At 36.4% G+C, this 22758-nt stretch overlaps 1 protein-coding gene across 2 annotated transcripts in view; it reads left to right on the top strand.

Moving 5' to 3' along the window:
* Positions 1 to 22758, top strand: part of disp1 (dispatched homolog 1 (Drosophila)) — a 61059-nt gene that overhangs the window by 24978 nt on the left and 13323 nt on the right. The window contains exons 1-2 of one of the 2 annotated variants that reach the window (XM_058756739.1): positions 9994 to 11375; positions 13967 to 14455. In XM_058756739.1, the coding sequence (XP_058612722.1) occupies positions 14001 to 14455 (455 nt within the window). In that variant the 5' untranslated portion in view covers positions 9994 to 11375; positions 13967 to 14000. Of the gene's footprint in view, positions 1 to 9993; positions 11376 to 13966; positions 14456 to 22758 lie in introns of those variants that run through there. The other variant, XM_058756740.1, reaches the window with a different exon arrangement.

The raw sequence follows: 22758 nt of genomic DNA, 5'->3' as shown, positions 1-22758 counted from the left end.
TACTGACCTTTTGGGGTTTTATTAAATGAGCTTGTTGCAACGCATTTCACAAATAAACCTGAACCTGAAACTAAAACCAAAAAAAAAATAAAGTTACTTGAAATAAAAGAAACGGAAACAAAATATTTAGAAAAAAACTTTAACTTATTTTATTTCAGCTAGTTGCAAAGGCAACATTTTTCATTTAATTAATAAATTTAAAAAACGAACAAAAATGGCAAAAAAAAACAACTTTCTAATATTAACAAAAATTAAAGTGAAAGCAAAAAAATCTAAAAATTAAATCTAATTCAAAATAATAACAAAAACTTTAATAGTATCTCAGTGATACTGAAATACCACTGGTTGGAGCACATTAATAAGATGCCTTGAAATACTGTTTCCGTAGGCAGATCGCTGGCTTTTGGAACAGAGTCCTGCAGTGTCCTAAGAGTTTTCGCACATTTTTATGACACCACACTGAGAATACAGAGCGTTTGCCTGATGATATAAGTTTAGCTGCTGACTTCTGGAAAATGAGTTTGTGCAGGGCGTTTTGGAAGTGCTCTGTATTTTTCCCCATTTCTCGTCCCCGCAGCTTTTTTCTTCACTCGGTCCTGGGAAATTCGCAGTGTAACGTCCACTGAGATCTGCTCCTGTCAGAGCCGCTCCTGATGTCATTGATGTTAATATGTTTTGACCTCATTTAGCGGATGAAGGATTAATCGCAGGCCCCAGCAGATTCTGGGTGGAGAACGTCTTGTAGTCAGCTAGTCATTATACAGCGAGTTTAGTTAAGAAATCTTCTCACACACACTCGTATAATCATCTAATAAATCCAAACATGGCAAGAGCTTATATGTTTCTCGGTTTTAGGGTCTTAGATATCAATATTTGGCTGCCAAAAGTGCTACGCACACCCCATTTATTGTGAAAATTTGCGCTCTTGGATTCGTAAGTGTTTTGGAACGATCCACGTCTGTTCATATAAACAAGAGAAAGAAAGTAAAAGAGTATTTTACATGAATGTTATGCATATCTCAACATATATTATATATTCTGCCATTTCTATTTTGAATAAATAATAGCATTTATTCAAAATAGAAATCTTTTTTACCAAAATAAGTCACTACTATCAATTTTTATCAATTTAACATACACTGTAAAAATTTACGGTAAAAAAACGGCAGCTGTGGTTGCCGGAATTCTACTGTAAAACCATTTTAGGTTTTATGGTTTTAACTTAAAATTGTCTGAAATGTCTATTAGTTTTTCACCGTATATATTAGGGGAACTTACAGCTAACCATTTAACAGGTTTTTTCAGTAGCATTTTCACAGTTTTTTACCGTTAAAATTACAGTAATTTTTTTACAGTGTATCCTTGCTGAATAAAATTCTTCCTTCCTTCCTTGCTTGCTGTTCGTTTTAACTTTTTATTCATCAAACAATGAAGGGACCAAAAAATATTAAGTCGCACAACTGTTTCCAACATTAATAATAAATCAGCATATTAGAATGATTTCTGAAGATCATGTGACACTGAAGACTGCAGTAATGATGCTGAAAATTCAGCTTTGATCACGGAAATAAATTATATTTTAAATTTTATATTAAAATAGAAAACCTATTTTAAATTGCAATAATATTTCACAATTGTACTGTTTTTTTTAATTCAAATAAATCAGCTTTGAGCAGAAGAAACTTGAAAAAACATAAAATATCTTAATATAACAAATATAGATTTGTTAGAAATACACGCTGTAAATATGAATTTTTGAAATTGTAAATAAAACGAATGTTTTAATTGCAAGAAAATAAGAAAATACAATTTCAGTTTTTATGCTTCAAAACTTCACATCTGATTCAACGTGTTGCTTGCTGTTTTTTGTAATTGTTTGTGAAATTTACTAGCAATGTGTGAGTGGAAATCATTTCTACACCAGTGTAGATTGTATATCGATAACAAATATTCTTTCTTTCTTTTTGTGTGATATGCTGTATTTTTGTCATGCATGTAAGCGCCAGGATCCTGACACCCGATCTGTTCTTTTAAAATACTCGGGGTTAAACATACAAAAGCGCCCGGATTTCTCCTTTCCGAGCCACTATTGCTGTCATTTTCCTGCCACAGTATCACTTTTCTTACATTATTTGTTGTTAAATAGAGGAGGAAACGAGTTCATCCGCCTAGAATGACCCATAACACCCGAGCATCAAGTTTTACACAGAAGCCCCTCCAAATCACATCAGAAAAACAGACTTGTGTCATTTTAAATATTAAACAAATGACACACACTCTCCTTTACAGTCCTAGAAACATTTGTTAGTGTGGCGGACAAGAGCGCACACTTGTTTGTATTTATAGGACACATTTGTCAAAGCACACATTCATCATTCGGTCCGTCTACTGGTACCCTGACGCTAATGTTTCAGATGCACTTTTCAACAAAAATGTGACTGTTTTGCACACTTGACAGTTGTCAAGATTGCATTTTAGTTTACCACCACTGTAATCTAATGGAAAATGCCCTGTTAATTAGTTGGAATTTTAAGGATAGTTAAAATTTCCTGAAATTGTGCTCACCCTCAGGCCATCCGAGATGAAGATGAGTTTGTTTCTTTATCAGATTTGAAGAAATGTAGCATTCCATCACTTGCTCTGAAGTGAAAGGGAACCACTCCAGCTCTAAAACAGCTCTAAAGAAATATGTGGGTGGATGTATATGTGAGAGAACAGGAGATTGATTTTTTTATTTTCATTTTTTTCCACTGGAGGAAGCGTTATTATGGATTATGGACTCTTATTTTGTCTTGATGGTTTTTAAATTTTTTTTTACATTTTATTTATTTATTATAATTTTTTTTTACACAAACACAGCTTTTCTCTTCACACATTGATGGCCTGGAGTGGTGTGGATAATTGTGATGTTTTTATCAGCTGTTTGGACTCTCATTCTGACGGCACCCATTCACTGCAGAGCATCCATCGCTGAGACACTGATGGAAGAAACAAACTCGTCAACGTCTTGGATGGCCTGAGGATGAGCACATTTTCAGCAAATTTTAATTTTTAGATGAGCTGTTCCTATAAAGTCAACGTGTGTAATTAATTTTACTTCCATAATGTGCACTGATTTATTGTGCAAAATAAGACCAGGAACGTTAAGAGTTGATTTTGACCTCATGTTGACATTGTACAGACTTTTAACGTGTTTAAACCAGACATGGACAGTATGCTGAGGTTCTGTTTATATTTTCTGCCCAGCTGGAGATAAATAACCAGCCGCCCACTGGTACTTGTTTTTTGCATTGTCGGCATGCTTGGAAGCATTTGTAAAAGAACAAATATGTAAAAATCGCATGTTTGTCTTTAGTTTCCCAGAAGGACTTATGAGGTTTTTTGAGGTGTCTTGAAGCAAGAAGGTGGGGATTACAAAACACTGTAGATTCATGAATACACTGTTATTTAACCCTATGAAGCCTGGCTGACATATGAAATAATAGCCCGAAAAATTACATTTTTTGAAATGGAACATTTTATTGAGCCTTAAGAAAAAATATTTTAAAAAGTTTGCATGTGTTTTTGTTGAGTATCATATTTGATGCATCAGGTTCTATGGCTCATATATTCTGGTATAGTGAGAATATGGAGGAAAAACAGCTCAATTTTATTCAGAGACTCGAACTGAGCAAAAATATGCAATTTGGTGCAGATGCTGATTTTTATTTGGCCAAAAAGTGATGAAATTCTGATGCTTGCAATGCAAACCAATTAGATATTTATAACAGTATAGCAGATACTCACATAAAATGATGTAAATATCAGTCGTTGCTCTATATCTCCAATCATATGTCTTAGTTAGATGATATTTAAATGATCAAAACATAATGCAATGCAATGCAATTGAGAGATGAACAAATAAACGTTCCTAGATGATCATATTTAATACTCACATTTGAAGATGATTTTTCTAAAAAAGGATGTCCGGATAATCAAGTAACCCTAAGTTGCATCATTTTATTCTATTTCATTCTGACGTTTACTTTAAAAGAATGAAGCACGAGCTGAAGGTGGACATTTGTACAATTATACTAAACGATTTTTACTTGCTAAAAACGTTTAAACTATCAGATGACAGAAGGCATGGAGTAGTGCAACAGGTTTTTCATCAAAGTTTTGATCATGTTGAACATTTAGAGGGCTTTGCATATCAAGTATGATACAGTAGGCTTTAGATAATTGATAACATAATCCTATAGTCTCACATTTGGCACAAAACGTGGCCAGATGCCGTGAAAAAAGCCAGAAAACGGCCCTTTGGGGGGAAATTTACTGGTATTACTCTATATCGCTTGTATTTTTTAAAAAAGTTGAAAAGCATTTCTGGTTTGCATCCAGAGTCGTAGTGCAGCTCTGAATGCACCGCATGTGTGTGTGTGTTTGTGCATAGAGCAGGAGATCCGACATCAAAATATAGGTTAAAGGAATAAGCAACTAGCAACGGGAGGTGAATAAATATATAATGCATGAAACTCCCAATACATAATGCATGAACGCACACATTTCTAATGCAATATGAACAGATTGTTTAATGCTGTTGTGTTATTTTCACATTTTTAATGTGGCCAGCAGCTGTTGGTTCACAGCGCTCATTGGAAACATGACACAGGCAGGATGCCAGCAGTCTTTCCCCAGCAGAGCGCAGTTAGTACGGGCCTGTTCATTAAAATCAGACCCAACACACACACACACACACATGTCTGTTTTTCCTGGGGCCGTTGAGTGAAATCATGCAGGGTGAGGTGATTTGGTTTGTGTTGGCATGAAAGCGGAACGAGACGCAGACCAGGCTGCCGCGTTGCGGGTGTAACCGCGTGGCAACAGCTGAAATTTATTATGCACTTATGATATTTTTTGCGGTTTTTGTGGTCATTTATCACAAATGTACTCGTAATTTTTTTGTGGTTGGCTTGCACAAATGTTTGTGTTAAATTTTCAACAGTTAAGGATTTATGATTTAATTCTGCTGTGTGAAATCAACTTTAATCTAACTGTCTGATATTGGTGTTAATGCCAGATTGTGAGTTTCTAGATGCATTACACAGTAATGCTCTTACAATGTAAGACTGTAAGTTGTACGGAAAGGTTTGATAAGGTTTGTTGTTTAGCTTCTTTGTCTAGTTTGTCCTTTTAGGAACTACTTTTCTAGATGAGAAATGAGAGATTTTTTTCATGCAAAAAGTTCCTCTCTTGTATTTTTACATGGTTAGCAGTTTTAAAAATAGGTTTATATAACTTGGAGTCAGTAAGATATATTTTTTTTTTTATATATATATATATATAAGAAATTTATACTTTTATTTAGCAAGGACACATTTAATTGATCAAAAGTGACAGCAAAGACATTTATAATGTTACAAAAGATTTCTTTTTCAAATAATGCTGTTCTTTTGAACTTTCTGTTAATCAAAGAATCCTGAAATATAAAATATATCACAGTTTCCCCAAAAATATTGGGCAGCACAACTGTTTTCAACATTGATAATAATCAGAGATGTTTCTTGAGCAGCAAATCAGCATATTAGAATGATTTCTGAAGATCATGTGACACTGAAGACTGGAGTAATGATGCTGGAAATACAGCTGTGCGTCACAGGAATAAATTACATTTTACAATATATTCACATAGAAAACAGATATTGTAAATTGTAATAATATTTCACAATTTTATTGTATTTTTGATCAAATTAATGCAGCCTTGATGAGCAGAAGAGACTTAAACATAGAAATTCCAAAATTTGTATTAAAAGAAACTGCACTTATGAATTCATAACATTCTTTAGAGAGTAAACTAATTAATTTTGTCTGAATTAGATATTGAGGTGCATATTTCACCTCCCAAAAATAAATGTTTCAACTTTTTTTTGCTTATTCCTGCTATAATGCTGTCAGACTGCTGTTTCTTTTCATTTTGGCCTTGAGACATCATGTCAGAATTCCTCTGGCCCCTGAACCTCCCTCACTTTGGAATCTGAGGCCCCTAGAGAAATTTGACATCCACACTCCAAAAAGTGGGTGGAAGTCCAGAAGACTGTGTCTGACAGACGTCCTCCCTTCTCCGTCCGCTCTGTCCTTCTCCACCCCCTCGTCCGCCGGAGGAATTCCAGAGCCGCTTGCTGTTTGCTGAGCCGCGGCCAGATCTCAGATTGACTCTGGACGGCTGGCGCAGAGTTTTGGGCTGTTCCTCAAAGGATGAGCCGAACAAACGCTGAAATACACAGTCACTCTGATCTCTGGTCCTTCTACCAGCTCTTTCTGTCTATACATAAACTTTTGTAGGCAACAGCATGTACTGGAAGGAAGATTTCAGAAGTCTATAGATCCTTTTTTCACTATAAAGACCTTACAATGGAAATGTGTCATAGACGTTAAAGGAATAGTTCACCCAAAAATGAGAATTTGCTGAAAATGTCCTCACCCTCAGGCCATCCAAGATGAAGATGAGTTTGTTTCTTCATCAGATTTGGAGAAATGTAGCATTTCATCACTTGCTCCGCAATGGATGCTCTGCAGTGAATGGGTGCCGTCAGAATGAGAGTCCAAACAGCTGATAAAAACACCACAATAATCCACACCACTCCAGGCCATCAGTTATAACAGCTTGTGAAGTCAAAAGCTGCGAAAGAAACAAATACATCAAGATGTTTTTAACTTCAAACCGTTGCTTAAATACAAAATACAAGTCCATAATCCATAATAACGCTTCCACCAGTGGAAAAGTCCATCTCTTGTTGTTCTCTCACATCAAAATCCAGCAACATATTTGTTTAGAGCTGTTTTGGCTTGTAAACAGTGCTTGATCTGTGCAGATTTCTCTCCTGATTCAGACCAGATGACTTTTTTCATTGGGCATTTTATTTTAAAATGACTTAATGATGGATTTTTTTCTTCAAAACAAGCAGCTATTTGCCTAACAAGATATTAACTGATGTACTGGAGTGGTGTGGATTATGTTTTTATCAGCTGTTTGGACTCTCATTCTGACGGCACCCATTCACTGCAGAGCATCCATTGCTGAGACACTGATGCAATGCTACATTTCTCCAAATCTGATGAAGAAACAAACTCATCTGCATCCAACGTTTCCCACCATTTGATCCCAACCAATCAGGCTTTAGATCAAACATATATAACAATCCTACCTGCACAAAACGCACAGAACAGGGTTTGTGCTCTCGCTCGCACCTGAGAGCCGTTAGGCAGCACTTGTATGAGGAATGTAAATCAGGAACACACTCCCATATATTTCATTTCCAGCCAAACGTCCCATCCCTCCCTGCTTTTATGGATCAACATTTTTGTAGCATAGAATAAAAAGCTGCATATGAATGTACTTGCGCCTGCCGCATGCATGGCTTACATCTGCAGCTGCATGCACTAATGTTTGATAAACAACAACAATTAATTCAAATGCTTTGACTAAATTAAACGCTACTGTCAATATACTTTTCTTATTAGATGTCTAAACATTTACTTGAGTTCTTAAGAGTTCCCAACTGTTTCTCTTTGATCCGCTCCATAATTTGTTTAGCTTGTATTGATCTGTCTCCAGCGCAGTAAAACACATGTGGGACTCAGAGGGCCCGAGGAAGCAGCCAGGAGTCGTTCGTCCTCATTTCAGAGAGGCGTGCGTCACAGAGATTTGGTCCCCTAGAGTTTTAGAAAAAAAGAGACAGAAGATTCCCGGACGATTCTGGGCTCAAGTTCTTGTTGAGGGTTGCATATTAGGGAGAGCAGAGATTCACTAACTTTCTTTGTCAGTCGAACCTCTTAGACAAAATATTTACTTGAAATGCCTTCTGGGATTTTAAGTTAATTAGTCGATAATTTAACAACACATTTGCACGTTCACTTAGTAGGTGACTAACTGGCAATATAAATTGATTAGAAACTGTTACCTTATTGCATTTTGGAGTAGAAAGGTACTATCCAGGGCTCAGACAACATCATAACCCACCCTTCCTCTGTGACCCTCATCCTTCTGTGATGTTCTTTTTCTTTTCGCTTCCCTTCTTTTCTTCCCTCCCGCTGTGTTGTTGGCTGACCTTGTCAGCTTTGATGAAGTGCTGGCGATCGATACAGAGTTCGCCCGGAGCGTTTTGATTACGGCTTCATCCAGTTCCAGTGCCCCTCTCTCTCTCTCTCTCTCTCTCTCTCTCTCTCTCTCTCTCTCTCTGAAGCCTCTTCTCTTTGAAGTTCAGCTGCCTGTTGTTATTTCAGACAGGCATCTTTACTCAGACCCTCATAGTCCTGCAGCTGAGCATGAACATGTGGAGTTGGGATGGGTCTGTCTGTCTGTATATCATCCATCCATCCATCCATCCATGTCTTTCATTCCTTCCATCCATCGTTTGTTCCATCCATTCATCAGTCTTTTGTTCCATCCATCAGTCTTTCTTACCATCTTTCTTTTCATCCATCCATCCATTTATCTATCTTTTGTTACTTCCATTCATCCATCCGTCTTTCGTTCCATCCATCCTTTTTTGTTCCACCATCCATCTGTTTTTCGTTCCATCCATCCATCCATCTATCCATTTTCTGTTACTTCCATCCATCCATCCTTCATTCCATCCATCCATCCACTTGTCTTTCATTCCTTCCATTCATCCATTGTTTCTTCCATCCATCCATCCATCCATCCATCCGTCTTTCGTTCCATACATTAGTCTTTCTTACCATCTTTCTTTTCATCCATCCATCCATCCATCCATCCATTTGTCTTTCATTCCATCCGTCCATCCTTCATTCCATCCATCTATCCATCCATCCATTTGTTTTTCATTCCTTCCATCCATCCATCGTTTCTTCCATCCATTCATTTGTCTTTTGTTACTTCCATCCATCCATCTGTCTTTCGTTCCATCCATCAGTCTTTCTTACCATCTTTCTTTTCATCCATCCATCCATCCATCCATCTATCCATCTTCTGTTACTTCCATCCATCCTTCATTCCATCCATCCATCCATCCACTTGTCTTTCATTCCTTCCATCCATCCATCCATCGTTTGTTCCATCCATTCATCTGTCTTTTGTTACTTCCATCCATCCATCCATCCATCCATCTGTCTTTCGTTCCATCCATAAGTCTTTCTTACCATCTTTCTTTTCATCCATCCATCCATCCATCCATCCATCTATCCATCTTCTGTTACTTCCATCCATCCTTCATTCCATCCATCCATCCACTTGTCTTTCATTCCTTCCATCCATCGTTTGTTCCATCCATTCATCAGTCTTTTGTTCCATCCATCAGTCTTTCTTACCATCTTTCTTTTCATCCATCCATCCATTTATCTATCTTTTGTTACTTCCATTCATCCATCCGTCTTTCGTTCCATCCATCCTTTTTGTTCCACCATCCATCCATCTATCCATTTTCTGTTACTTCCATCCATCCATCCTTCATTCCATCCATCCATCCATTCATCTGTCTTTTGTTACTTCCATTCATCCATTGTTTCTTCCATCCATCCATCCATCCATCCATCCATCTGTCTTTCGTTCCATCCATCCATGTCTTTCATTCCTTCCATTCATCCATTGTTTCTTCCATCCATCCATCCATCCATCCATCTATCCATCCATCCATCCATTTGTCTTTCATTCCATCCGTCCATCCTTCATTCCATCCATCCATCCATCTATCCATTTTCTGTTACTTCCATCCATCCATCCATCCATCCTTCATTCCATCCATCCATCCATCCATCCATCTTTCTTTTCATCCATCCATCCATCCATCCATCCATCCATCTATCCATCTTCTGTTACTTCCATCCATCCTTCATTCCATCCATCCATCCATCCACTTGTCTTTCATTCCTTCCATCCATCCATCCATCGTTTGTTCCATCCATTCATCTGTCTTTTGTTACTTCCATCCATCCATCCATCCATCCATCCATCTATCCATCTTCTGTTACTTCCATCCATCCTTCATTCCATCCATCCATCCATCCACTTGTCTTTCATTCCTTCCATCCATCCATCCATCCATCGTTTGTTCCATCCATTCATCTGTCTTTTGTTACTTCCATCCATCCATCCATCCATCCATCTGTCTTTCGTTCCATCCATAAGTCTTTCTTACCATCTTTCTTTTCATCCATCCATCCATCCATCCATCTATCCATCTTCTGTTACTTCCATCCATCCTTCATTCCATCCATCCATCCACTTGTCTTTCATTCCTTCTATCCATCCATCCATCGTTTGTTCCATCCATTCATCTGTCTTTTGTTACTTCCATCCATCCATCCATCCATCCATCTGTCTTTCTTACCATCTTTCTTTTCATCCATCCATCTATCTATCTTTTGTTACTTCCATCCATCCATCATTCATCCATTTCTTGCATCAAATCTTTTGTTCCATCTATCCTTTCACCAATCATAAAATGTATGATATTAAATAACTGATATTAACATTATTTAATGTAAAAGTAAAAACGAAAATGTAAAATATGAAATCATAGGCTATTCATCTTTTGTGAACATTAACTCTTGTTGGAAACATCAGTTTTAACATTAATTAAATACGTTATTAGAATGTAAAACTACTCTAGAAATCACACGTCTAGTCTAATCACAAACTCCATACCCCATAGCTCCATAGCTACATTATGACTTGCTCTCAGTATAATCTCACACACTGGTGAAACCTGAGTTAAAACCAAACGCAATGGTTGAAATTGAGACATATAGCAGATCTGCTAGATTTTGCTTCAGATGTTTACGTTTAACGCTTCATCTCTGCTGCGCGCGCAGACGCTTCATTAAATCAATGCCGCGCCGAGTATTATAATGCGAGCGCTCTGATTGGTCGACGGACCGCTGACGTCAGGGACCCCGTCGCTTGCGGTGGAGCTCGGCTGTGGAAGCGCTGTAGTGTTTGTTGCGTCGCGTAGATGGAGTGTTTGAATGCGCTCCGTTGTTCTCAACAAATGCGCGACATAACTCGCTCCTTTCGAAAGGATTACAGAGTTTTATTGTGATCCAGGAATGTTATTCTGTCTCCGGATACGGAACTGCACTTTTATAGCAGACTTTAAGTTTGTTTACGGAGTTTCGGACGCGTTTGTTTGGATGTTTGTGGAGCAAAAGCTTGTCGAGTCCAGCAGAAGTAAATAACGCGGTTTGCAGAGATTTGGTTCTTGAGCTGAGGTTAGACTGAAATGATAATGCGACTGATGAAGACATCTGAACATAATATATGATTAACGTTACATCTGAACCTGACTCACCAAAAGACTCGTTTATATCAGTTTTGTGTCTTGGGCTCATGTAATGAGTCTGTAAGGAATGGCAACCTGGGATCTGTCCTAAACTCTGTAAGTTTGTCTTTTGTTTATGATTTACATCGACACGATTTTGTGTGTATTTTCTATCTATCTATCTATCTGTCTGTCTGTCTGTCTGTCTACATTTGTATGTTTAAAAGGAAATGATATACACTGGCTTCCTATTCATTATTAAAAAAATGTAGGCTATGTATATATCATTGGAAAATAATATATATGTATATATCATTAAAAAAAAAAGAAGAAAAAAATATACACACACACACACACACACACACACACATACATATACATATTTTTTTTATATGTGTATATATATATGTGTATGTGTACACAGTTTGAAATATAGCTACTATGGATGCCATTGCATTAGATAACAAAATATCAACATAATTATTTTGAAGAATAATAGCACAAGCACACTTTAAGCAAAACATTTGACAATTTTATATGGTTTGAAATGTTAAAATAATACATCTAGGGTTGAAAAAGAAGCCAAACCGTTCTGTGAAACATGAGTGTGAAAATGTTGATAGTTAAAATGATGAATTACACCTGTGGTTCCTCTGCTAGGACACTTGTGTGAACTTGAGGAGAACTGACTTCATACATCCACTAAAAACACCAGGCAGTGAGACTTCAAACATGCCGAAGTCAATTTAAACATACAGATACAGACACTTCATTTGATATGTTAGTATCTAATGCACAGGCAAGCATCAGTGTGACCTGAAGTGTCCAAATACTTTGAGAATATTTAGAAAACGTTTTGAGAAATAATCAGCGCTTTTCAAAGACCAGTGCTTTAAGTTCTTCATCTCCCCAACAGAATGTGCATTTATTTCTTGAAGGCTATTTATAATTGTTTAAATTTCTTCTTATGATCTTCCTTCAGTGCACAGCGTTCAGAACGGAAGCACGAGACGTCCAACATTACACTAAGCATTCATAGCGCTGCACATGTTTTCCCTCCCTTGGGTTTCTCTTCTCAGAAAGCTCTCTCTATCTGCCTGCTTTTTAAATGGATGCGGTTCAACTGCGAACACAACCGGATTTGTTGGTGCAAGAAGGTATTTTGGACGCTGTGTTTACAGGACAGTCGGAGGGGAAACCTGCTCACCTCTGTATCAAATGAGATCTTTCATGATCCCGGGCACTTATTTTGGATGCTCGTTTTTTGGTCTGGGGTTGGAGACGATCTTCGGTTTCCATCCCGAGTCGTGCAGGTCTCCACCTGTCATGTAAGGACGTGGGTGATTTACTTGACAGAAAGAGCTGACCATGGCGTCAGTGTGTGTGTTTCTGGGCAAACTTCCAGTATCACAAGCGTGCATTTACCTGAGCAATACGGTTGGATCTTATTTTACTGTGATATGCATGGTGTGCTCTTTAAAACATGCAATGAAACATTTAATATCGCAGAGGCGGCCCATGTCATTCCTCTGCAACAATTTCCTGGCCATAGGGGCTGAAATTCAAGCATACCATGAAACGTCGACTTCTCTGCTGTCTGTCCAATGTGTTTGAACCTGTTCTTTTCAATCAGACAGCGCCTTTGAAATTCGCTTTGTTCACAAAGCCATTCTTCCTGAAATTACACTGTAGACTTGGTAATCGAGAACCGGTTCTCAGTCTGAGTTTTTTTTTGAAAAATACTGCAACCAAATGATTTCATTGTGCATTCCAATTAATCACTGCAGGACAGATGGAGGCACCAGTGCGCTCACTTGCTCTTAAAATACTACCTCATTTTTGCTCATACGGATAAAAGTAATACATCTCTAAAATCTGTAAAGACTACGTTTATTTGTGTGCACTCACAATAACAACAAAACATTGCGCTTTTGTAAAATAATGTAAGCAAACAGGATGCGCTGTCTGCCGTCTCGGTCTCTGTGAACTTGAGCACGAAACTCCAAAACTTTGTGTATACTTGCCTTACAGACATGAAAAGTATATCTATAGAGAGCGAAAGGTCTACTTTCAAATAAGCCAATTCAAATGGAAAACAAATTGTCTCAGATTATGTAATCCATATGAAAGATGCATACAGGCACATCCACTACTGCAGAGAGGAGTCAGTGTCACCGACTTCATCTTTTAAGCTGAAAACAAAGAAAGCACTAGTGTATCATTATTAAAATGTTAATGCAGTCTCCTTACTGTGTACATTCATAATCATTACTTCTGCCGCTACGTGCGCTGTGACAAGCTTTATGTGTGCTTGCGCTCTTAATAGTCAATGTAGGCAATTAAAGGCTCATTATTATTGATTTAATTGTTTTATTAATAAATGTGCATTGTTCTGCCCACTGCTCCGTGTGTGTGTGTGTGTTCACTGCTGTGTGTGTGCACTTGGATGGGTTAAATACAGAGCACAAATTCCGAGTATGGGTAACCATACTTGGCCACACATCACTTCACTTTATTTGTTGACTAATGCTTCAAATGAACGACTACTAGTCGACCAGAAAAATCTTTAGTTGAGGGCAGCCCTAGTTTCCTCTCCGAGTTAGTTTATCTCAAGGGTTAGGTAGTTATCGTTACATTTAACTGTGATCGGAAATAGCTTGAGTTGGATCTCTGTGCATGAGTGACCATGACTGTGTGTTTATTTGCAGATTAAGGTCTTGATCAGCTGATCCAGGAAGGATCATGGCCCTGAGCGAGGGCTTCACCACCAGCAGTGGCGGATCCTCAACTTCCGCAAACGCCATTGAAGAGCAGGAGGACGAGCAGAGAGTGTCGGCGTTCACACAGCCCAACGAACAGACCCAGCCGATGCGCTCTGGTCAGAACGGCGGACTCAAACCCAATGGAACCATGTGTCCGTCTTCGCCAGGCTCCTCGTCCTCGTCACATGTCACAGACTCTCAGAGGCTGGCTGTGCTTCTGCCCAACGCTCTGCCACCTGCCTGCTGCGTTTACTGCTCTCCCCGGCAGCCCGTCTGCTGCAACGGGAACCAGCAGGATTGTGCTCTCTTCCAGAGCTCCATGTCGACTGCGGCGCTTCACATGGGCTCGTGCTGCGTTCAAGGCGTGCGCTGTTTCTGCATGCAGCATCACTGGCCAGAGCATCTCCAGAACCAGCCCAACATGGCCACACTGAGGTGAGAGTCTGTTCTCCACTGCGTTTTGTTGCATAAAAACTAGATTAGTCAAACCAAAATTTATTCAGACACCTTCAACACTTCTCACGTTATCACAGTTTATTTGCTATAGTTTAGAAAATGTTAATAAAATATGACATGAACTCAGAGTGATCTTGATAATGTCAGATAACATTGATAGAAAAGGTATGTAATGAATTTGGTTGAATAGCTGTCAGCTGTTAAATTTAAGTACACAATTAGATAATACCGGTTACCAAGCAATGCTTAATTTTATTCAGTCTGTGGTGTAAAAAGGTCACATTAGCAATTAAAGAAAAAACACTTAAGCAAAACATGATCAGGTCAAAGTGTCTGAATAATTTTCGGTTATTTTAGCAGTTTTACTGGTAGTCCACTGTATGAAGAATTTTTGGGTAGAATGTCACAGTTCACTTTATTTTGCTATCCTCACTTACATAAATTAACTATAGTGTCCTGCACCCACTAGTAAAAAAAAAAAAAATAATAATTATATCTGGTGTCTGAATAATTTTTGGTTTGACTGTAAGTATTGTTTGTTGGTGATCATGCTGTCAGACAATTATTTGTTTCTATGGCAACACTCATAACGTCACAATGTATCACGGACAAAATATGTCATTGCTACAGTTCAAGCATAACTCATCTCTATATTCCTTTGCAAAATAGTGAAGAACTAAGAAAGCACTCCAGGCAACATTTGAAAAAAAAATAATAAATGTAAACATTTACTCAAATAGAAAAAAAAAAAAAATTGTTATTTGGGGTTAGCAAGATTTTGTTTACAAAAAGTCCATGAATTTTCAGCATCATTACTCCAGTCTTCAGTGTCACATGATCCTTCAGAAATCATTCTAATATGCTGATTTGCTGCTCAAGAAACATTTAATTATCAATGCTGAAATCAGTTGTACTGCCGAATATGTGTGTGGAAACCTGTTTTCCAGGATTCTTTGATTAACAGAAAGTTCAAAAGAACAGCATTTATTTGCAATCGAAATCTTTTGTAGCATTATAAATGTCATTACTGTTACTTTTGATCGATTTAATGCACCCTTGCTGAATGTTTACAATAATTATTTTCCATTTGAAAAATTACAACTAGAAATGAAGTTTATTTGCAAAATGGATAACTCTATTTTGTCTCCATTATGTTATCATGTTTTTATTGTGTTTTATAGTGTTAGTTAGCTGTTTTTTTTTTTTTAACCTAATCAAAATAACCTAACTGGTAGTTTGATTTGAGATTAATTGGAATGCACAATGAAAAAACATGATTTTTAAAATGTTTTTGCAAATTAACTAAATAAATAAATCAAATAGAAAAATTATATTAAACAATTTAGTTTGACAGGTTTTCGGTCTTGTATGTTGTTATTATTGTTAACTAAAACAATAAAAAATTGTTTTCATAAATTGAAATGTAAATATTGGAAGAAAAACTTGATATCGGTCTGGACCTTTACTGATGAGGCTTAGATAAAGTCAGAGATGAAGAGGATCCATATGAGTTCTTCTGCTCTGTAAATCAGCATCTTTTATGCAGACAGGATCATATCGAGTATCTGTTTGATCGGTTTCTACTGGGTTAAGTTGACGATAATTGACAGTGACGCAGACAATCACCTCCATGATTCTCCATCAGCCTTTTGAACTCCCCTGATCTGAAATATGGTGTCTGTGAGGTTTGGTGAATCTGCTGCGTTCCTCTTCGAGCAGCCCATCGTGCTGTCATCATGTTTGACTTTTCTTCACCGTCATCTGGAAGCACATGAGAAAGATCAGTGGAGGTTGGCGGCATCATTTATCCTCAGGATGGAAACGCTCTGGCTCTCTGAAACAGATTTGTAGTTATGCTGTGCATTCATGAATAGGAGCAATACTAGGACACATTTATATCATACAGACCAGTTAATAATCATTATTTGTAGTGATGTGAATCTTTGGGTGGACAGTGAATCAAATCGATTTGATTCATGATTCGTAGGCTTTCAGTGCGATTCAGAAACCACTATTTTCAAATTTGGAACAATCTGATCTGACTCGCAGGGAGGTTCGATTCAATTTCGGTTAATGATTCAAATCTGACTTTTTTTAAGTGCATTTACAGGATTATGTCTTAGGCAAGAAAAAGACAAACTAATTAAGATGGTTATTACACCAAGTAAGTACATTTAAATGTATGCTCACAGGCTACTTGGAATATAACAAAAACTGTGACGTGCCTAGCAAAATATTCCACATTTCATTTTTAAGTTTTTATTTATTTTTATTAAGTTTTCTTTCTCCGGATATAATTTAGGATATAATCATTTTTTAGGTTTTCCATAACCCTATGTCAGTAAATTAATCATAATACTACTATCACTTTATATAATATTATTTAAACTTTTTTATTACTTATTAAAATTATTATTATTATTATTGTATGTTTATTTATTTATTTACTTTGGCATTTTGGTAAATCATGCAATTAATTTTTTACATTTATATTTTTTTATAAATTAATTTTATACTATTTTATTTTATTTGAACTCAGTTTCCTCAAGGTCTCATATGCAAATAAAAAAATCAGCAATTAATATTTATGTATTTTAATATTTGTATATTTTAAAATATTGAACAATACTTTACCAAATTTGGATTAATTCAGTATTTAGCATATAAAATTAATTATGGACCAAAACAAACGATTTATGATTCAAAAATCAATGTTTCAAGATGCAACATATGCACATTTGTAATCGATGCATCGAGAAAACAAGTCAGCTGTTACGCCCCTATTATTTTGAAATCTGTAATATCATCTTTTGCTGTTAAATTGGGCGTATATGGTTGCTGATATGTTGTGCCCTCCTAATAAACATCTCAAGTAGTTTGCCTTTGTCTTTTTCTTAGCTAAGACACATTAGGAGAAGCATTGACATAATCCTGTGAATGCACTTAAAATACAGAATCGAAATTGAATCTCGTTGTGAATCGGAATGATTGAGTCATTTTGAATTTAAAAATAGTTCCTGAATCGATTCGCTGTCCACATAAAGATTCAGGAATGATGCAGCGGAGACAGATGGTGGCTGATCTTCCAACTGAGGAATGATGAATAGCTTTTGTTGACTGAAAAAGAGGGAGCTGACATGTAGCCATCTGGGGTCATGTCACATGTTTAACCCTTCCCGACACGCTTCATTTACGTGACCAGAACTGGTCTTCTACATTTCCCACCCTGTTCTAACCGAGCGATTTTGGATGTGCAAACGACATTTTGTCAGCAATTTTAGATTCTGTGCCTCTCAGCTGTTAATTAAACATCAAATGCGTTCTGATTTTGAAGTGATTCACTTTCACTTAGGACAGAGACGATGCTTAACGGTGGAAACTTGTCTTGTCGTGCCTGCGTAAGTCAACAGATGCTTCAGTCAGCTAGTTCAGTTCCTTTTCAGGAAGATGTTTGATCAACGTCAAACAGAAACCTTGATAAATTTGTCCCGTTGTTTAAAGAATCACATGAAGCTTCCAGTTCTTTGTTGCAGGACAAGCCTGGAAGATCTTCACGAAATGTACAGAGCTGTGTGTGTGTGTGTGTGTGTGACAGCTGCAAGCCCCGACCAGCCAACAAGCCTTAAAATGATCTTTGTGTTCTCAATTTCAGGGTGTCATTTTGAGAAGCCTTTACGCGTGATCAGAAACAACAACTGTGTAGCTCGTGTCTCTCAACTTGCATTCAATGATTAGAGTAAAATGGAGATGTCAGACTGAGAGAATTCAAGCAGATGCTCAATAATTTCACTAAACAAAAACAAGGAAATATATTTGATATAATTTTGCTAAATAAATACTAGCCAGCTATATGTATAGAATAGAAATATATGTAGTCCTATTTATATATTTCTATTTTTTTAATAACTGTTTATTTAGCTAAATAAGCAGCTAAATATGTAGCTATTATTATTAATCCACATTTTTGTAGTGCTTTAGAATTTCTATGAACATTAAATGAGGGTGCAAATATATACTTTTTATTTTTAGAATATTTATTCAATATTTTAATATGTAGTTTTACTACTACTTTTATTGCTTGGCATTTTTTAAACTTGGAAAAACTATGAATATTTTTGAGGGTTGGGACAAAAGAATCTTCAGCGTGTGCTTCATGTGTCTTTTTGCTGTCAAATCTTTACTGACTTTTATAACACAAACGTAAAATGAACACTTACTGGACTAAAGCAGCATAGTTTTACTTGATTATCCATGCATCGTTTTTTTAGAAAATGCATGTTAAAATTTGCACCTCAAGTATTATCATCAGGCTTTTGAGGAATGTTTATTTATTATCTCTCAGTCATCGTTGTATTGCATTGCATTGTGTTTTGATAATCAAACTAAGCATTTAAACATCACCTAAGACACATTTTTATTTAGATATATTTGAACATTTTTGAGAGATGGGACAAAAGAGTCATCAACATATAAATAATAATAATAAATATATTAAATATTTATTTATGGCGTTATTCACTTATTTATTTGTATAATGTTTATATTTAGATGTTGTTGTTTTTTGTTTTGTTTTTTCTGCTACTTTTAGTTCTTGTCATTTTAATTCTTGGAAAATTCTATGCAGATGTTTAACTGATAGGTCAAAAGAGAATTGCTTAATTGAATTAAACCATTTAACAAACCTCTAAAACCATTTTTGCTATTGAAATTTAAATTAGAGACGCTAATAAAGCATCTGTCTTAATGCTCACATGCTCAAAAATTACATGACAAATTACAGTGGATTTTTTAAAGTTATTACACTGTGTTGCAGAACCATCATATTTTATATATATATAGAATTTTTTTTTTTTTTTTTTTTTGGTCCAGCCCTAAGCTACACATTTTCATTTGGTGTTTTTGGAAGTTGACTTTCGCTTAAATGCGTAATAAATGCTGTCATTTGTTTTCTGAATGTGTCACAGCCCTGGAAAGGTTGATACACAAACACTACGAGCGTTTTGCTTTAGCTCCGAACAGAAACGCATGCAGTCGAGCGGAACCGCTTGCTTTCCAAACCCCCTCGGTGCTCGTGATCTACCATACCACCAGTCCACTTACTTCAACACTACTCTTGACAGCTTGATTGCTTTTTAACACTGGCCAAAGGTTTTTTTTTTTTTAACTAAATGGTGCCATAAGCTGTTTTATTCAGTGTGTGCATAAGTCAAAGTTTTAGGTCTGCTTTTGGACGCAGTCTTGAGCTGTTAAGACTAGTTTGAAGAGTCCTGTCAGGTTCTGTACAATGTTATAGGGATCGTTCACTCAAAAATGAAATTTTGCTGTTAATTTACTCGCAGTCAGCCCATAAGGTGTCGGTGACTTTTTCTTTCTTTTTTTTTCTTCAGTAGAACAGTAAAGAAGATCAGAAACTGTGATCCTCTGTGATTGATAAAATGCAAGTCAATGGCTACCGTCACTTTGAGAGTCAAAAAAGCACATACAGGCAAGATGAATTTAATACCTGAGGCTCCTGATGATATATTGAGGTCCGGTTCACAAATGAATCATTCTTTTGAACCGATTCTTTTTTAACAAGTTCACCAAATCACCAAACCGTCTGAAACAGTTTGTGGTGAATGAAAGGCAAAATAAAAGCTTTTATGGTTTCTCATTGTTAATGTAAAAAAAAAAAAGAAGAGCTTATGACGACTAGTTTATTCACTTTACATGCTTTAGACAAGTAAAACATACATGTTTCACATCATTATTGGGTGCTTTAATAATATAATAATTACGTATAGTGACGACATTGCATGATTATGTAAATTAACTAGTTAATTGAACCTGTTCTTCATTACAGGTGATAATGTTGTAAATAATGTTCAGTTTCTTGCACAGATGGATCGTTTCGCTTCATAAGACCTCAAAATATATATATATATATCGTCAGGAGCCATGCATTTTGTTTCGCCTGGTATGCTTTCATTTATTCTCAAAAACGGGTAGCCGTTGACATGCACGTTATGAATCTCCAAAGACCACAGTTTCAGCTAAAAATCTTCTTTACTGTTCTACTTGAGAAAAAAGTTGCCTATATTTTGGAGTAAATTAATAGCACATTTTAATTTATGCGATGTTGTTTTGCATGTAATGAGAGGTCAGAATAGCATGAATAAGAGGTTTGCATGTTGACGCATCCCGAGTCTTTTCGTGTATATCCTGGTCCAGAGTGCGTGAGGAACCCGTGGAGCCGGTGAAGATGCCCAGTGAAGATCAAAGCCCACCTGATCCCATAAACCACGATCAAAGACGCCGAGCAAGCAGGACCCAGTCATAACCTCAAATTAGGCCGATGTCTAGCTTGCTTCTCGTTTACTAAACAGATTGAAGCCTGTAGAAGGGTGAGGGAACGGCTGGAATGTATTAAGTCGATCTGGGACCGTCTTGTTTTTGATGCGAGCGCTACAGGTGCAGTTATTATGATCCCCATCAAACAGATGGTCCTTGCAGCAATTGCACTTGAAGGTTTTTAGTCTGCTTCTAAGAAATTGTGGCTTTATTCAAAAATGTTTCATCAGGGACCATCACAGCATGTACAGTTGGACCAGAGTCTGCATATCAGTGTGTAATATTTGAATGTGTATATATGTGACATTTAAAGAATCATTAGTGGAAAAGAAAGCATTTGTTGTTTGTCACCTTGTCATATCACACCTCAGCATGTCTTTACTTTCTTCTGCACTGGAAGCTCCTTCTTAAAACAGTGTTTGGGGTTTTTTCCAGAACTCAACAGTTCTTAAAAACCCCCAAACACTGTTATAAAAAGATAATAAGAGCTTTATTATCAAGTATGTTTACACACACAAGGAATTTGACTTGACTTGATATTTGTTAAAATATTTAAATGAAATAATAAATAATAATATAAATGTAATTTTTAATAGCAGATGCAAATATTAAATACTATTGCATGTTTTCACTGTAAAATAAACAAGAAAAATATAATAACAATAATAATAACTAAATATAAATATTAAACAACATAAGAAATAATACTGTTTTAATTTTTCACTAAATGGAACATTTTAAGAAAAATATTAAAGTAATAATAAATAACTTATTAGTAGAATTTTTATTGCTATTAAATGTAAGTATTGAACAACACAAGAAATAATACTATTGTAATTTTTACTCTAAAATAAACATTTTTAAGGAAAAATAACAATTTATTCTTGGTAGAATGTATTTTTATTACTATTATTGCTAAATATAAATATTAAACAAGAAATATTTAATATTTTGCTGCGAAATAAATATTTTAAAGAAAAATATAATTTACTGTTACAATTCATTATGATTGTTGTTATTACTACTACTTCTGTTACTAAATACAAATAAAACAACAGAAATTTTACTATTGTAATATTTCACTGTAAAAGAAAATATTATTAGTAAAATTGCAATACTAATATTTATGGCTGTCTTAATTTTCAAACATTAAAACATCAAGCTTTTATTTTGGCAGAAAACCACAGGGAGCCCTTAAAACGTCTCTTATTGACAACAGATTTCTGTGCGCTTCTCATTACAAGTTTGGGAAGATGGTTGGTGCATGTTGCATTTTCAGATAAATGCATGTTCCAAACTCGGAGCAGATGAGTTTGTGTAGAGCTGAATCATGAGCTGCTCGCGAGTAAATAAACACAGTGCAGTGCTTTACTCTGCAACACACAGAGCATCTTTTTCTCTAATTGAGCTGCCTTTGCCAGTTGATAATTGCACTAAACCGTATCATGATTTCAGTTTTATGTTGATTAAACAAGCAGCTCTTAGCTCCAGTGAGAACTCTTCTCTATCTGTCTTGGCATCGCTCAAAGTCTCGGCTCTCACCTGTCTCTGCTCATTTCCTGCTTTCTCCTTTCATTTCCTCTCTTCCTGGTTCTGTTTTCCAGTCTCATTCACACTCAAAACTGTCTTTCTACCGCCACCTCTCGAATCACACACCCTCCTCTGAAGGTAGAGCTTGTGTGACATTGTTTTTTCAGCACTGTGTTGCTGAGACTCATGGGAAATACTGTCTGGGGTCATGAACTTCTCGTTTAAAACCGAACCTCAGTTTAGTGAGAGAATCAATCCCAAGCTTTGGTAAAAGAGATATTTCACAGGATTGTAAAGAGCTGCATCTGGATGTTGTACACAAACAAAGAGCTGTGCCTGCGGTGTGCTGCTCGCTAAATGAGTTTGGCCCATGTCTAGACATGCTTGATATCAAAGCCGTGCCTCTGTTGCTGTTCACACAC

The sequence above is a fragment of the Onychostoma macrolepis genome, chromosome 20, assembly GCF_012432095.1.
Source record: "Onychostoma macrolepis isolate SWU-2019 chromosome 20, ASM1243209v1, whole genome shotgun sequence".
In the NCBI taxonomy this organism is placed as follows: domain Eukaryota; kingdom Metazoa; phylum Chordata; class Actinopteri; order Cypriniformes; family Cyprinidae; genus Onychostoma; species Onychostoma macrolepis.
This window is presented reverse-complemented; position numbering and strand designations above follow the sequence as displayed.